The sequence below is a fragment of the Falco naumanni genome, chromosome 3 (assembly GCF_017639655.2).
Source record: "Falco naumanni isolate bFalNau1 chromosome 3, bFalNau1.pat, whole genome shotgun sequence".
NCBI lineage: Eukaryota > Metazoa > Chordata > Aves > Falconiformes > Falconidae > Falco > Falco naumanni.
Genome location: NC_054056.1, coordinates 117,939,558 through 117,956,698, shown reverse-complemented (window position 1 = coordinate 117,956,698; position 17,141 = coordinate 117,939,558). Strand labels below are relative to the sequence as shown.

Sequence of the window (17,141 nt, the reverse complement as noted above, 5' to 3'; positions counted from 1 at the left end):
CTATTGACTAGAGAACAAGTCCCTGAATACTGGGGTGGCTTCCTTGACAATAAAGGGCAGTTGCTTTCTGAGGGAAAAGTTCACTTATTCCCTCAACCACCCTTTTGCCTCCAGCTGTGATATTTGTAATCTGAGGCCTGTGTAATCCAAAAGGCAAATGTATTTTAACTGCAGCTTGCTTGCCCTGTGAAGCTAGATGGGTCATATATTTGTCAACTGCTTGCCAAGGAAGTAGATCTCCCAGGAGATGTTTTCTAGCCATTTCTGAATTTGGCTAGAAAAAATGGCTGAATGCAAGCCAGGAGGCAGTAAATTCATAAATGTCCTGCAGATGCTAAAGATTCATCTTTAATGCCCCAAATGGACAAAAAGTATATATATGCATATGTTTATTTAATTCACTATTATGGAGTATAGTCCCTAAGAAATTCTGAGTTTCAAGACTGAAAGCTGCTCTACAGAGTCTATTTGTCTATGGTTACAACCACCAACCATTGTTTCTCCAGTAGTTCCTGTCTCACATCATTGTCTCACAGAGCACAACTGCTTGTTTGAACAAATGGCAAAAAGCTAATTTGACCAATCATGTGGAGTGCAAAGCACATATGGTACAATAAAGAGAGCTGGTCCATACCAGTGACTGTGCTGCTTTATTTCTCTCAGAGTAACAGGGCTTTGCTATGTCCCACTGGAGATGGTCTACCTGGCCCCTGAAATTTTGGCAATTGCCTTTAAATCCTACTGCTTTACCAGGATCTGAGCTGGTATCCCACATCTACCCACACCCACATAGCAGATCTGTTCTGTTGACTCCTATTTCGCTGCAGAACCCTGATTCCTCCAACTGTTCCCACCACAACCATGTTACTAACCTCCTCTGGGCTCTGACATGGACTGACCAACCCACCTCCCTTGGTCAGAAAATCTGAGAGAATTTGTTGAGAATACATAACCTCAGGGTATGCCTACTAAGGACAGATTAGCTCTCCATACATTAAAAAGTGACATTTCCACTGTAGGGTTTCCATGTTTGCGCTTGCGTCAGACCAGTTCCAGCCAGGTCTCAGCAACTAAATTTCCATCAGTGACAGAGACCCATTATACATGCCTCTTAAGTGTATCTTGCTGTTCAGTTTCATCAGAAATCAATCCACGACTGCTCCATGGCATGAACCAAAGCACAGTAAGTGGAGACGCTTGGAAGATTCCCTGTGAAAACTGGAAATCTTTATTGAGGTCCTAAGAGTAAGCCCCTTCTCCAGGGTCTGGCTGCCATGGCTCCCTACCCTTTGGTGAACTCCTCAGAAAGCTGTGCTGGAAACATTCCAGAAAGTTCTATCTCTTCTTCCACTGGAAGCTACTTTCAAGGTGAGGTCTCACCTTTGTCCCTTGCCTGAGTCATGGACTGACTTCCTGGCTTCACCTCAGACCTGCCTCACCTCTACGTATTTGTCCAGAAAGTAGCTGACCCTGGATGCTGTCTTAGGACCCGAGTTGGACCCTGACTTGCTGGCTCACGTTCCTGGCTTGATCTTGGACCTGTTTCATCACTATGAGCTTGTCTGGGAATTTGGATTGTCAGTTGAGCCTGGCTGCCATCCTCCAGCCTTCCCTGCTCCCTGGCTGGTGGGGGTGGGACAGGCTGTGGCTGGTGAGACCCTGTCCTGCCAGCCCAGGGAGACCCCCAGCTCCTGGCTGCTGTCCTTTGGGAAATCACCTGTCCCTGCTGCACTCCTGACCAGAGTTAAAGCACTGATGTAAATGCACCCAATGTGGATGTTAGCTAAAGACTAGGATTTTTTTCTCTGGAGCAGACCAAAGAGTATGGAGGTACCGTATACTGTTCATCCAGTCAAGCACTTGCTTGACAGCCAGCTCGGTGAACAGAAATGTGAATTGCGCTACCCAAAGGTGGGGGGATGATGCTGTCGACATATTTCGTCATTGACTTCCAGCATTTGAGCCTACAGGAAGCTCATAAAGTCTTGCCCCACACCCACATTTGACCTTATGGTTCATAAATTAATGGTGCTTTTGCACCATAAACTGGTAGGTTTGATCATCATGGGTCTGTGCACCTGCCCTAACGGGGACAGGAATCCCAGAACAGCTCACTACACTGGAGAATGTTGGTAACTAAGCCACATGAAGAGGATTTGCCTTCAAATAAAAGTAAAAGTAGTAAAAAAAAGTTTACCTATAAAGGTAGGCATTGTAACAGTCTGGGTCAGTGTGCATGGTATTGCATGATGGCTGTGACAGGACAGCGGTTGAGCGTACACCTGTTGTGTTGCAGGTGAAGATGAAAAATGAGTATCATATGTTGCTGTGTTAACTTCTGTAGCAGAGTCCATCCCAAGTATTGCTGTTCCTTCAGTGTCTACAGGAACAACCTATGCACATGGGATTGGGATCACATCGGGAATAACTGATCCACATGGGATTATGCTGGAAACAACTTGTTGTCATGGTTTAAACCCAGCTGGAAACTAAGCATCACACAACTGCTTGCTCACTGCCCTCTCCTCAGTGGGATCGGGGGAAGAGAATTGGAAGGGTAAAAGTTGGAAGGGTAAAAGTGAGAAAACTTCTGGGCTGAGATAAAAAGAGTTTAATAATTTAAATATAATCATATCAAATACTAATTCTAATACGAAGAAGAAGAAGGAAGAACAGAAATCATAATGACAAGGAAAATAACAAAGAGAGATAAATAAAACCCAAGAAAGACAAGGGATGCAAATGAAAACAATTGCTCCCCACCAACAGACCATTGCCCAACCAGTCCCCAAGCGGTGGCCCACAGCCAACTGTCCCCCTAGTTTTATTGCTGACCATGATGTCATATGGTATGGCATATTCTTTGGGTTAGTTGGGGTCAGCTGTCCCAGCTGTGTCCCCTCCCAACTCCTTGTGCCCCCTCAGCGTATTCGCTGTTGTTGTAGCGGTGTGAGAAGCAGAAAAGGCCTTGGCTCTGTGTCAGCACTGCTCAGCAATAATAAAAACATCTCTGTGTTATCAACACTAGTTCCAGCACAAATCCAAAGCACAGCCCCATACCTGCTACTAGGAAGAAAATTAACTCTATCCCAGCCAAAACCAGCACACCTGTCCATGTAGGATCATGTTCTGTGATGGCATTTTGTGAGTGAGGGAATGCTTGTCTCTAGCAACAGAGCAAGAAAGGTCTGGCTGGAAAAGCTCTTTCAAAAGTAATCAGTGTGGAGTTGACAGTATATATATAATTTTATATTATGGCATGTGAGTTATATTACATCTGTGTGTATTGGCTAGACTGTCAAGTGTAGTTCTGCTTGATTTTTGCAGAATATAAAGGATAGAAGCAAGAAATCTCTATTTCTCCCCTCAGAAAATATTCATTATTAATCTATTCTGTCTGAAAGACTATTAATTAGGTGAGACTAACTACAGAATATAGAGATTTGAGTATAAAATCCACACAGTACAGACCTTCCTGTTGCTTATTTTAACGACTCTCAGCAGGTGAGATGACTGCAATTTAAAAACAAACAGAACAGACAGAATGAATCCTGTCTGTGTTCAAGGGCGATGAGCCTGAAAACAAGAGAGGCCTAAGGTTTTAAAAAGTAATGCCTGTTCAGGCAGTATTGCAGGAAAGAAAAAGATGGTCTTGCAGGATCATTTTCTTAGAGTCAGTGATTCTTAGCTTGCTTACAGACCTGATGGCAGTGAGATGAAATGCTGCAGAAAAGCTTTTAGTAAATATTAATCTGCATTTTTAGCACAGTAATGTCCACTGCTGGACAAAATTGATTTTTTCCCAAGAATGCTATAATAATATTGTTTACTGGCAGAAACAGGTCATGTTAAGGGAATGTAGGAGATAATTCATAGAAAGTGAACTTTCAGTTTTGTAGCTACAGGAATATTCTCTGGAAGCGTAATTCCAGGAGCTGTGTTCATCCACTCAGACGCTTAGTCAACTGTTTTGCAATATTGCCATTAAAAATAGTTTCACAAACAAGTCATAAGGCCAAAATTATTTAAAGCAATCACACAATATATAAATCACACAACATATAAATGTACCACCATAATCTTCCTATGACAAAAAAAGGTGAGATCTCACTTTGTTTTGTTACTAATAATTATCCCAAAAAACCTTATAAAGATCCCATAACAGTTAAGCAGCTATTCCTTAGACTGAGAGAAGGTCTAAAAAAACCTTTTCTTTCTTATGAATTACCCAAGCCTACAGAATATCACCTCTCCTAGAAAAAGAGACAGAAAGCCTCTGCCTCAAAGTACCTTTGGGCTTTTATACCAAGAAACTGTGTGGGTCTACAATCATTTTCTATCCCTGTGGTGTAGCATCACTCACACCCAGGTAACTCAACTCTCGCTACTACCTACCCCCCAAAAAACAACCTGTCTTTGTCAAGAGTGCCTATAGGAACAGTCCCTCAGCTGCACCATCCTCTGATACATTCTGTGGCATTTGGAGAAGACTGCTCATCAGCACAGGGGAAAAGCCACACCAGGGACCCTGCTGGCCACTAGACAGTGTGAACCAAGAGAGGGTATGAACAGTGCCCTGACCCTGTTTAGATCACTAGGAAAGTCCCAGCCAGACAGAAGATTCACCAGGTCTAATCTGACACCCACTAAAGGCCATGGAAGAAGCGATCTTCATTCCCGTGAGGGGTAGATGAAGCATATCTGGAGTAAGCTGTGTGCTGCTTCCTTTGCTGTGGGTACCCAATCTAATCTTTCTAAGCCTGCAGCAGAACAAGAGACCCTAGGTAAATCATAACCTTGATCCCTAAACTATCTCCATCCCTAAGGTCTATTTTATGTCTTTTCAGCAGCAAACGTCTTGCTGGGTTTTTTTTTATTGTTTTACTCCTAGCAACGATAGCTTCTCAGGCATGTAAAAGCCCCAGCAGCTACTTAGCACGAGGCAGTAAGCTGAACAGTGCGTACCTGCTCTTTGTGCCTCAGTTCTCTCCCCGCTGAACACAAATGTGAGAAGAATCAGGAGATGGGGCACGCAGCATCTTCCCATAGTGGACATATCCATATCTCCTTTCTCACATCAGCTTGTCTTTTCTCCGTGGTCACTAGAAGCTTGTTAGAAACCCAGTCTGTGGCCTAGAAAAGAAAAGAAAAAGCAAGTGTTATCTCATAGAAACACAAACATCAGTAATGATGCAAGTCATGGGAGCAAGGTTTTGGAGAGTTGTCTCTTCTGCCTGTCATTTTACTTGACTATACAGAAACCGCTCAGACAAAGAGGCAGGAGTTCACCTACTTTTCAAAAGCTATAGTCTTTCACTGGCTCTATTCAGTGTGCAGCAGTGAATGGAAACAGGAGAGAGATTACCAGATTATTATACTTTAATTGAGCCCACTGCCAACTACACAATCAATGCACTGGAGTGGAAACCATTCTTGACCTGGCCCTCCCACACATTCATCATTAGGACATACACAACGCTGAGCCGAGATACAAACCACTGTAAATCACACACAACTGGTTGCCATTTCACTCATTGCTGCTTTCAGTTCTGGAGCCTCAAAAACAACAAATGCTAAAAATACATGGCTGTTTTCATACACATGTTTGTTGCCATCGGCCCTTGTCTGTAACAGTAAACTCAACAGTTTCAAAACACTTTTTTTCAACTATTTAATTTAAAGAAGTGCAAAAACTCAGGTGGATGATCATCACTTTAAGGTCATCAGTTTGTTTACCTTGACTGAAGCCACTGAAGTCAGCCAGTGTTATAACAAGCCAGGTAAAGTGACTGGGGTGTTAAAAATTTAGTTATGTTTTCTAACACTAGATCAACCCTTTTTTTATTTTTTTATTTTATTGTTTACTTATTGCTGCAGTTTTATTATTTTTTTATTAGATCATAACATCACTGCAGTTCTACCTACTGTCTACACACACAGGAGAAAACAGTTTCTACTCAGTAGCTCTTACTGCCTAAGGAATCGTTTTGGAAAACTTTCTCCCAGCTCCTGAATCTGTCTTTTCCTCTCTAATGCACAGGGATTTTTGCCCATTTTTTTTAGGGTATTTCTGCTTCCTCTGTCTTTTAGCATGCATGTCAGCTTCTCACTGTTGATAGCTGGGTAAAAGAGGGGATTTTTTTTGAAGGGGATACTGTATGTTGTAGATCATTGCTGCAGGGTTGATTATGCATTCTAGGATATTTCTTTTCAGAGCAATAGGGTTCTGTGGGAATCACAGACAAAAAGAATGGTGGTGTCAGCATTTGTTCAAAAACAGTCTTGATGAGTCAAATGTTGGGACTATCTCTACCATGTATCTCAGAAATAAAGTACATGTCATACTGCTTTAGGAAATAAAAAGGGGGAAATCTTATGTAGTTGCTGAGATGTAGCTGTAAATCTTTATTCCCAGGACAAAATACAGGCTCAACTATTTTTAGAAGTCCATCTCATATGCAGACAAGAAGAAAAGCAATACATCTAATAAACCCTGCACTCTGAAAATAAAATTGGGAAGTATCTGCCATCAGTGGAGCATAAATGCAAGAAAGATTGTTTTATAAAAAAATGCATGCTTATTCAAGTACGATCCCTAAATCCACAGGGCACAAGCAGGTGCTGTAGTTTACACCTCAGCCAGATGATGTCCCTACAAGACAGTGAGGTGCTCAGGTTTGAACGAGCTGGAAAAGGTTGCAGGGTAAACAGGGCATGAAAATATCACCATGCCCTGCAGTAGTTAGAATTTCATTTTAAATAAGTACATTACTGAAATACCGATCAGGCAGCTGCCTGCCGAGGGATCAGGACAAGCATTACTCAAAATAGCTATGGGAGCCTTCAGCCCGAGTTTTTTTCCTCCCGTGTATTATTTAGCAAACATTGTTTTCTGGTACTGGTGATGGGAGAGCAAGTTAGTAGCGGTAGTGAGAGATGGGAAACCAGATCTGCCATGCGGTGTTCTGCACCTCTAGCGCTGGGAGCTCAAAAGGTCCTGTCTCTGTGTCTGGGCTTGCATGGCTGCAAAGTTTTATAAATATGTTATTAAAAACAGTCATTGCCAGCTGCTAACCCACATAAGGCCAGGATAAAAGGAGCAGAGCACCGGCTGGTGTCAGTCAGCAGAACGGCGGCAGGATGGACTGCTGCTGGCTCGACAGGCAGCGGGCGCAGTGTGACAGGGAGCTTGGTGGCCGTGGCTCATTTGGGACGTGCAGAACTCCTGCCCCAGCAGGACTACCTACATGACCAGGTCCGAGAGAAGTGTTTCTAAGGTGTCATTCTTCTCCACTCCTTGCCAAAACACTTCAAGAGCTCATTGCTGCATTGTGAATGCTGAAAGATGTCTCAGAACAGTCATTTAAGCTAAAAATAGCGGGGGAAAAACCCAAATCAAATCAGAACATCTGCTTAAAATCATAATCTGTGGTGGCTTTAATATACATTTGTGGCTCAATATTATTCTTGTATTCAGGCCAAAATACATAATTTTATCCATTTTTGTAGCACAAAGAATTGAACCAAGTCTCTTAACTTGCAACTACTTTACGTATGGATATATCAGTCAGAGAAAATTACCCCATTCACATCGACAGCACTCATATCACAGCAAGGAAGTCTTCAGAGGTATTAGAAGAAAGCTTGGAGATCAAGCATTTTTAGTGATGGGTTTTCCACACTGGTTTCTTTCCCACCTCAGTCTGTCACTGTGAGACCGAGCACAGTTTGAGATGACAGCAGCTGATCAACATTTATTTCGCCTTCCAGGAGAAAGGGTGGAAAAGGAGCCAAAAGTGGGACAGTTTAGGTTTCAGAGTGATCGAAGAATAAGAAATCCTGTTTAGTTGACCCTATTTCCAAATGTCCAACGTGGACTTTTTTGTTACTATTATTTTTAGTTCGGCCTATCATGTGGGAATAATCAAAGTAGCCTAAGTCAAGGGACATCCTTTAAAAATACCTCCTTTTTTCTTTTTATCTCACAAATATCATTTTGGGATTCCCTTGTAACACACTGTGATGCATTAAGTCACATTGCAAAAAGAACTTACAAATGCTATCATGTCCGAGTTTATTACCAAACTGCAGACTCCATGTCTGAGGCCCTGTTTTTAATAGTATAATAGGAAAAAAAGAGGTGAAAAATTCTGTCTACATGCAAACATGATGTAGGAATGGCATCCAGGCTGAGAAGCATGCCGGTAAATGTTAAAATAAGCTCTTTACATGTGAAATACAGGCATAGTACTAAGCTATTCATACTGCCTCACAGCTGAACAAACAATATGCAGAAGATAGACACAAGCTCTATATAACTTTCAGCTTCAGTATAGCTTTTTAAGGGGGGGGCGGTACAGAGTTTTAGGTCAGCGAGCATCCTTGATAAGGCTTCTCTACTTTGCAACGGTAAGTAAACACTCTGGGAAATGTATGCTCGTAAAAAGCAGCATCAGAAAAAAGCTGAAGGAAAACTGGGTCTTCTCATCTTAAATGTATTTTAATATTTTTCCCACTGTTGAGCTTCCATTGCACTCCTGTAATTTAAAGGATGCTGGTTTGTCTTCTTGAGCTTTATCCCTTGAGGCTGGGAACAGAGCTAGGGCTCTGCTTCCCAAAGAATCACATACATGTCCAGGATGGAACTGCATAGCTGGGCTATGACTATAGCATGGGCATTTTATCATGGGCTTTATTCCTGAATGAGCCAAAGTCAAAGAATACCCTGACGTCAGTTTATTTAGAAAACAACGCCCTCCATTCACTGTGCGTAAGCCAATGGTGTTTCCTATCCTGCCCTGTCTTTGTCCTGCCAAAGCCTGACCCTGAGGGAACATATAGTGAATTTGTTCTAACCTTGCTTCTCAGATAATGCTGTTGCATCCTTATAATTCAAGGGATAAGGAGGGAAAACTTGTACGAAAGAACAGAAGCAAAACTGTTTGTTTAGAAATGGCATTTTGAAAAAAAATGAAGGGAAAAAAATGGGCAGATACAAAGAATGTGGCAGAGAAGAAAACTTTATGGCCTTTCTAGGACAAGCAATTTAAGCACAAGCACTGGATATTCCCTATCTCAGGCCTCTCCAAAGACTGCTGCTCTGTCCCGGTTTAAGAGATGTCACCAATAGCAAAACCTATATGAGTTAGAGATTGAAAAAGCCAGAACACTTTCTGTGATCTCTTTCATCCTTCAGAGGAGTGATTCAGTCACAAATACTAATAAGACAAAACAAAGCTGGAGTCAATAGTAAGATGAGCATTTCAGGAGCGTGATTTAATAAAACTGCTTCTACCTTGAGCAAAAGTTCAAAGACCCTACAAGGACAGTGAAAAGATCAGTAATTCAAGGCTGAATTTAAAAGCATGTCCAGTTATGGACTGTAGTCTGCTCATTAACATATCTGAGCTTTTACTTACATTTTACTAAATTATACCACTGAACTGTACATCTTACTGTTAAATTCAAGGGGGGGGGCGGGGGACGGGACACACAATAATATTATTGTGCTTAATTTCATCCATTCATCTGCTGCCACTGAACGTCACCATATGTCATATCAATGTTCTGACTATGCTGGCATTCATAAAGTGATTTTAAATGTCTTTCCTATGCCTCTCTGAAGAAGAGGTTAGCCTGGGATGAGAAAGACAGTGTCCGATTACACAACTTTTCACATACCAAAACAAATAATAAGAAGAAAAGCAAAAAAATAACTGAGAACACTAATATAGCTGACATCTTAGTAGAGTCAGCTTGTTGATCGTGCCTCTTCCAACTACTGAACCAAGCAATTTAATTATCTAAATTATTGCTGATAGGAGCAGGAAGCCAACCATATAAAAGAGGGATGGGACTTTCTTCCTCCTGATCAGTCCATGCGGCCGTATATTTTTGTTCGATGCCTTTTAAAGAAATCATCTGATGGTATTTCTGGAAGATATGCATCTTCCCAGGCCTGATCCAAAGCCAACTGTAGTTAATAAAAAGACAACCATTGATTTCAGTGGGCATTATTTCAAAAGCCATGTGAGCAATAGAGCAGAAGATTCTCTGCTAATACCAGAGTTGTTCCTAAGGTACTTTGTTCAACTACCTAGAGTCTGCTGAAATCAAGGAAAAGACTGTCAGGAGCTCCACGGTGTGTTGGATGGGGATATTCATGCACCCTGCCTAGTTAACAGCTCTCCAACTTCTGCTTTAAGTGCCAGCGAGGCTGCAGGCGCTGAGACATTTCTTCTCTTCTTTTGCAATATCACGTCTTGAGAGCAACTTCTACCCCAATCCTTAAAACACCGATCAGATGCAGAGAGATGGTTAGCATGAATGCTAGCCAAAGTGATCTGTCAGCTTTATAGGAGATGAAATAGGGTGGTGGGAAAGATCCACCGGACCATTCAAACCCGTCAGTTTGTTTGCCTTAGCTGAACTCTATTACTGCCCTGAAGTGCTTGGTACTGGAACCACCATGGTCCGTGAATGATTAATATTGCTGCAATTGGAAAGAAGTTTAATTGTGCAAGAAATAAAGTCCACACTGAATAATTAGGAGGGGAAAAGTAATAAACAGCTGTTTCCTAAATGACAGGTATTTGTCCAGGAGACCAAACAAGACAGGAATCTAATGGGAAAAAAAAAAAAAAAAAAAAAAAAACATAGAGAAGAGCGTAACCAAGAGTCTTAGAGAACCATACAGCATACTCCAAGGAGGACTGGATTAACTCAGCATGGGCATTTACTAATTTTTGTGTGCTCCACTTTGCAGCCTTAGAAATGTTCTTTTATCCTCTATGGTGTTGCACGTGCATGTGCAAAGAAACCTGCAAGAAGGTCAGAATTAGAATTCCACTACTCTTTACTCCTTAACCTCAGTTTGGATCACACATCCCTCAAATTGACCACTTGTAAACTCATCTACCACAGACGCTTTAAAACAAGCTCTTACTGGTTACCAGCCAAATCACTGCAATTCTAAAATACCCTAAGTACTAGAAGAGGACTTTGCAATGTATTTTTTTCCTGCTGCAGCCACACAGCGTCTGCAGGCTAAAGACTTGATGCAATACTCCCAAGTATAACTTTTCAGTGATTTGTCCAGAGGAAGTAACTCCAGATTTAAATTGTTCTCCTGTGTGTCAAGCTTAGAAGTCTTTCTATTGATTGGCTAAGAACACCCCAAACTAACCTGTGATAAAAAGTTTCTATGATAAAATCTCTCAAATCCTACAGTCTGTGGTTAGGGTACTACCAAATCCACACCAACATTTCCGAATTAATTTTGTTAACACTCCTACAAATAGGCTGCACTCACATCATGAGACCAGTTGTGTGCTGTGTCTACATCCCAGCTCTCTGATGGGACAAGATATAGGTGTGCTCCATTCTGCAGTGCCCCAGTCGCTGGGCTCGTTAGAACAGATGCCACAAAGAGGTGCTCCAAACCTTTTAGGTCTGGCCTACTTCTTTTAAACTTAACAGAATGCTAAAATGTCTCTCAGGTCGTCACTGAAACAGGGTTTGCAGCATACAGATGTCCTAGAACTTGCAAGTCCACCACCTGCATGTAATACAAGGTCCACTGGTTGCTTAGAGTAATAGATACCATTATTGACTGGCCTTTATAGGAAGAGGAAGATCTCCAGATCAATGAGTAAAGTAAGCAAGACAAAGGTCGAAATGATGCCCACAGAGGAAGAAAACAGTTCAAACTGTAGAAATAGTTTGCTGTGGAGTTGGAAATTCTGAGATTTGTGGCCGTTACTACATGTTCATACCGTCCTTAGCACTGTATGTGCAGAGCGTGTTGCTTTATTACAGGGTCACGGAACACCAGTCCTTTGGTCTGAGCCCAGTAACCTGTACGGGGAAAGTCCCACAAATCTCCTTCCCTCCAAGCAGAGGCAGAGCTGTTCCAGCCCACATCAATTATTAGGAAGCCTTTAACGCTGAGCCCCTTGAGGCGGTTCAATATGAGAGTGCTCTACTCTTACAGGGTCCATTTCCTGCTTTTTATATCCTCATGGAAGTTCTTCCAGCTTTTGGAATGAAACTCAATATTTTCTTTTTTAGTACAGTAGAGGATTATGTCAGTAAAAAGACCCATATGTCATGGCTTTATATAGTCAGCTAGCAGAGCTGGAGCGAGGAATCAGGATGGGGTAACAGCCTAAATCTGTTTGGAAAATAAGCAACATACTTTCTAACAACGAGGAGCCTGGTGAATGCATTTCCCAGAACTCCGACGGGGGCAACGCAAGGAAGGATTGCTTGGGATGCTTTGCCCTATGCCTTATGCTAATGGCCTGCATAAGGATTACTGGAATCTCTATAAGCTCCAGAAATTAGCTCATACCAACTGTCTGTCATTCTCAGGGTTATTAACAGGACTATGTTAATTTGAACTGTATAACATTCACCCACCACTTCCCCAACACTTCTGCTGAACTGTCCAGCTGACAAAAAATTTCCCATATACAGTAACATCGGTGCCTCCTGCTTGCACAATGTGAGTGAATTTGTCCTCCACATGTTCTAACAAGTTGATGGCCTTATAAAGTCATGAAAGTTTGTTCAGAAACAACAACTACATTTGATTAAGAGATTTAGTGTTGCAGAGCCTTTCTATGGCCTAATTTCCATGGTCTGGGCCTTTGTAATGAAACCCAGAACTCTACTGTGGACACCAAACACCACCAAAGGTTAAAGATCTATAAAGAAAGGCCATAAAAAGGAGAGATACCTGTTGTTGCTTGGGGAGGTGCAGACAGCAGGGTTACATCCCCAGCCTTGCCCCTTTCTAAAACTTTCCCTCTTTACCCAGCTCTTGTAGGAGGCATTGTCCCAATTTCTCATAATTGCAGAACTCAAATCATTTAAGGCAGAGGCAGTTCTGGGAAGACACAAGAGAATTCTTAAGATTAGATACCTTATCCAGTTTAGGTGTCTGCGGGGAGGTTGTATGGAGGATTTCAGACTGAAAATCTTGGAAGCAAGTCCCTCAAATCTTTATTAGCTCTAACTTCAAACACTTCTCTCTCCCGTGAAAGGAGCTGGGGCTAGGAGGAGGGAGGAGGACTCATCTTCTCTGACCACAGAGGTCTGCATTGTGGATGCCTTCACCATCAACACAGACTCCTTTAAAACAACAGAAATAAGAAGCACAGCCTTGATGCAGCACCTGCTTTGAGTGAAGATAAAACTAGTTGGGCAGCATATCCTTGATGTCTCAGCCATCTCTGCCCAGCACCATGGGCACCATCAACATAGGACTAACAGAACTGGTGACAACCTTGCAGACTGAATTGTTATCTCAGGAACAGGGTATTGATCTTTATTTATAGGTCCTTTATGATACTATATCTGTATCCATAAGGTCTGTTCAGGTAGATGGCCAAGGGCTGTGTGATGACATCAGGAAAGCAGTATTGCCTTGGAAACAGACAATTGAAACTGAGAGAGCCAGGATCAGATGGCAGGACATACAGTAGTTACCAGGAAAACAATAGCAAATGCAAAACTGGAAACTTTGGTGGAAGAAAAAGGTCATGGAAAAACTGTAGAAATGGAAAAGAAATACCCACTTAGACACAATGCTAGAAGTTAGATCAAGTATCATCTGTGCCTTTCTGGACTTTAAAGATGATTTCAAGATATCGTCTCACACTAGGCTATTTCCTAAGTCACTGCAGAGCTTTGGCTGGGATTTATCTCGTGTTTAGACTGTAGGTGTCTAACTAACATAGTATGTGGTTTTATACTTGAGCTCCTCAGGATGGGTCCCCTTTCCAGTTCATGGAGAAAAGGAAAAAAAAATAATCCATAGCCAGATTGATTTTATCTCATTCTAAGGAGGATGAGTAAAATAAATTCATTACTCACAAGAAGTGCTTATTTTCCCCAGATGCAATAACAGAAGACTAGACAAAGAGCTAAGATTTAGATATTGATATTCCAGCAGATACTGATATTTCAACAGATGTCTATCTGGTCAGTGTGACATAAAGTCAGCCAAAAGCAGCCACAACAAACAGATGACAATGGTAATACTAGGAAACTTTAGCAAGTTCAGACGAAGAAGGTGAAAAGACTTGAGTATGAAGTCTTTGCCTAATGGGGAACAGAAGAATTGCATCTAGATTTCTAAACAGATAACCCTTCCTGAATAATGAAATTGGCTTTGAAAAGGCAGTTTGGGTAGAAGGACCAAAATGGAGCTAGGAAAAGCAATGTCTTTTTTGAACTTTTACACTAGTTTACACAAAGAGAGCTTAAGAACATCCTGTGCAGATTTAGGCCAGTTTCTGGGTGAATTAAAATGGATACGGGAACTAAAATTATGGGGCATTCATGGAATCCTCAGTTGCCTAAAGGTTAAACTTCAGTCTAAGTTTTCTGTATCCATAAACAGCACGGGATGGAGTCAGCCCTGATTTCCAACTGTCCTAAGTGCCAGTGGGTAAAGCTTTGTTATCACTGACTTTGCAAGTAGGCTCAGGAACCTGGAGGGCTGAGGACAGTCCCCACCGGTAAAATAAAGGCTACAAAAAGGCACTGAGTACCTTGGCCTTTTTCTACATCTTTCTCATCACTAGATTTCCTGCCCCACTGAGCAGGAAGCAGCTACTTTGCTTTCCTTCTGATGCCAAGGAAAATGCCAAAGTACTAATACCACCAAGATGGACAGAGATGCACATGAATTTACCCCATATACAGATAAGCAAATATTTCACACACAGTTGTTCTCTGAAGAGTAACTGTTTTAATCTACTTGTTGCCAATTAAAAAAAAAAAAAAAAAGAAAAAAAAAGAAAAAAGAAAAAGATAGGATTGTGCTTGTTTTGCTGTTTTCTCTGTGATATCAAGACTGGCTGCCTGTGCTTTTTTTTTTTAGATAAAATCAGGTGTTATAACTCTTTTTTCCATGGATACATATAAGACCTAATCTAATGTATGAAAGTTTTTCATATTCATGTTGTTGTATTCAGGGAACAACTCTTTTTTATAGATTATTACAGCTGAAAGGGATGATTATGTACAGTCTGACCTCCTGGTCAACATAAACCCAAAATTATTCTTAATAACAGCAGTATCTCATCTGTATCTTGTACAAAAGTTGCAGTACTTTTCCTACTCTAGAGAGCCATCAGTCTTGATTTATGTGACAGAATATTCCCACACCAGAACTAGAAAGTTGTTTAAGTGTTCAGTTACCATTGCCTGATGTACTTGATCTCTAGAATGAATGCATTCATCTTCTATTTGCAGTGTCATGTTTTAATCTGAAACCTTCCCCTGGCTTCTAGGCCCAGAATGAGTTGCTAGGCTGGTGGTTAATAATTAAAGAATTTGCATTTTTTCCCTACTAAGGTAAACATGAAACCCCACAATGCTATTAGGCATTCCTTAGCCTAAAAAGAACCCCAAACATACAAAGAAGAAATGAAATAACATATTATCTCGGCTGCATTAGCAATGTTTCACTTGTATAATAATAATAAAAAAATAATCTCGAGATCAACATAGCACTTTGGCTTTTCCTAGTCTCGAGAATCCAAATACAAGGTGATGCTGAATCCTCAGACTTAAGAAAAATTATGCATTTGTGTACAACTAAACAGTAAGTACCTCAAGAAGTTCTCCACAAAACACTGCTGGTAGCCATAGCAACTGCATTCACAGTATTTTTGCTGGAAATCATTTTTTAAAGCGACTTAAAGTACATTTTTCAGCCATTATTTACATATCTAACTTTCAGGACCCTCGGTGCAACCCTGCTCTCCATTCAGCTTCCACCCTTGTGCTTCCAACTGGCACGCATGGCATGTGAGTTGCTGAGGTGACTTCCAAATGTGGGGAAAGAATTTTCTCTCCAAAATTCAGCAGGCTTAAATCTAAACTGCTGAACTGTGGCTTTCATTTCCACTGAAACACCATGCTGGCACAAACACTTACACCGCTCAGGCAAATCGGACATCCGAGGAGGATTACACTTAAAGCAATAACTGGTGTAAGTCCCAATACACTATAAAGGGGATGGGAAAAGAAAAACTCTTTAAGAACCCTGACATGTTAGATCTGAAGAAATATTTGCTGTATCAGAATTCTGGTCTTGCTACATTTATCTACTAGCAAGTGCTGCAAAGCAACAAAACTACTTGGGATATGAAAGCTTTGGAGAGCCTCTGTACTTAGTTCATCTTACATAAACTATGCATTTCTATGGCATAGCTTCTCTAAATGATTGGCATCATACAGTACCATAGGCATGTTTGGCATTTATCTGTTGAAAGGAATTCCATCCCATCACCACCACCACTCCTTGAAACAGCTACGTGAGACCAGATGAGAGTACTGCTGGTTTCCTGTATTCGGATCCACTGCCTGATCAGAAGACTATTGTGGGCTTAACTCTTCTCTCTGGTGCTCCCATCTGCATTAACAATAGCTTTGACTTTCAAGCCTGAGAGGCAAGCATGCTAGCTCTTCACATTTGGTCTGCCCTTGGGGAAGACAGAATTTTGTTTCCCTCTGAGGTGCGTGAAACCAACATTGAAAGCATAATGCAGGTTTGCAGTCTTGACACAGAACTGTTTCTGAAGCCTGCGGAAAAATGTTTGTCAGAGCAAATTGCAAAGCATATCCGTACTCACACCCCCCAAGTCTCTTCTCACTGGCAATGGACTGTTACTTCCTTTTCCAAACCACTACATTAGTTTGATGCATTGATTCATTTATTCACCTGTAGCAGCTTGTCTAACTTGCCCATGACTTCACTAATTATGAGGCATTCACCATGAAAACCAAACCAAAACCCACAAAAACATCCTTCATAGCATACTAGTAGATTTCTTCTAAAAGCTTTGCTTTGGGATGCTTTTTATTAAAGCTAGTCCATTACTTTTATGAAGCATTCAGTTATATCCACAGAAATGCCACAAGCTAGCCACGAGACCACTGTTTTCCCTGTTTTTGTGTACTTCATAGGTGAAGTCCCTCTGAGGTTGAAAGCATTAAAAGACAAAAAACAATATTAAAAGCTATAATACAGGTTTCAGCATTAAGATTTTTGACGTCCAACTTACCTTAAGCTAGAACAAAGATAGCTGTATTTCAGTGTAAGAGAAATGCTAATTCTTCTGCCA

General features: G+C 41.3%; 1 protein-coding gene across 1 annotated transcript in view; it reads right to left on the bottom strand.

Annotated features, from left to right (window-relative positions):
• COL22A1 (collagen type XXII alpha 1 chain) overlaps window positions 1-17,141 on the bottom strand; it is a 237,409-nt gene that overhangs the window by 206,508 nt on the left and 13,760 nt on the right. Inside the window, exon 2 of the mRNA XM_040588639.1 lies at window positions 4,966-5,133. Coding sequence (XP_040444573.1) covers window positions 4,966-5,062 — 97 coding nt within the window. The 5' untranslated portion in view covers window positions 5,063-5,133. The remainder of the gene's footprint in view (window positions 1-4,965; window positions 5,134-17,141) is intronic.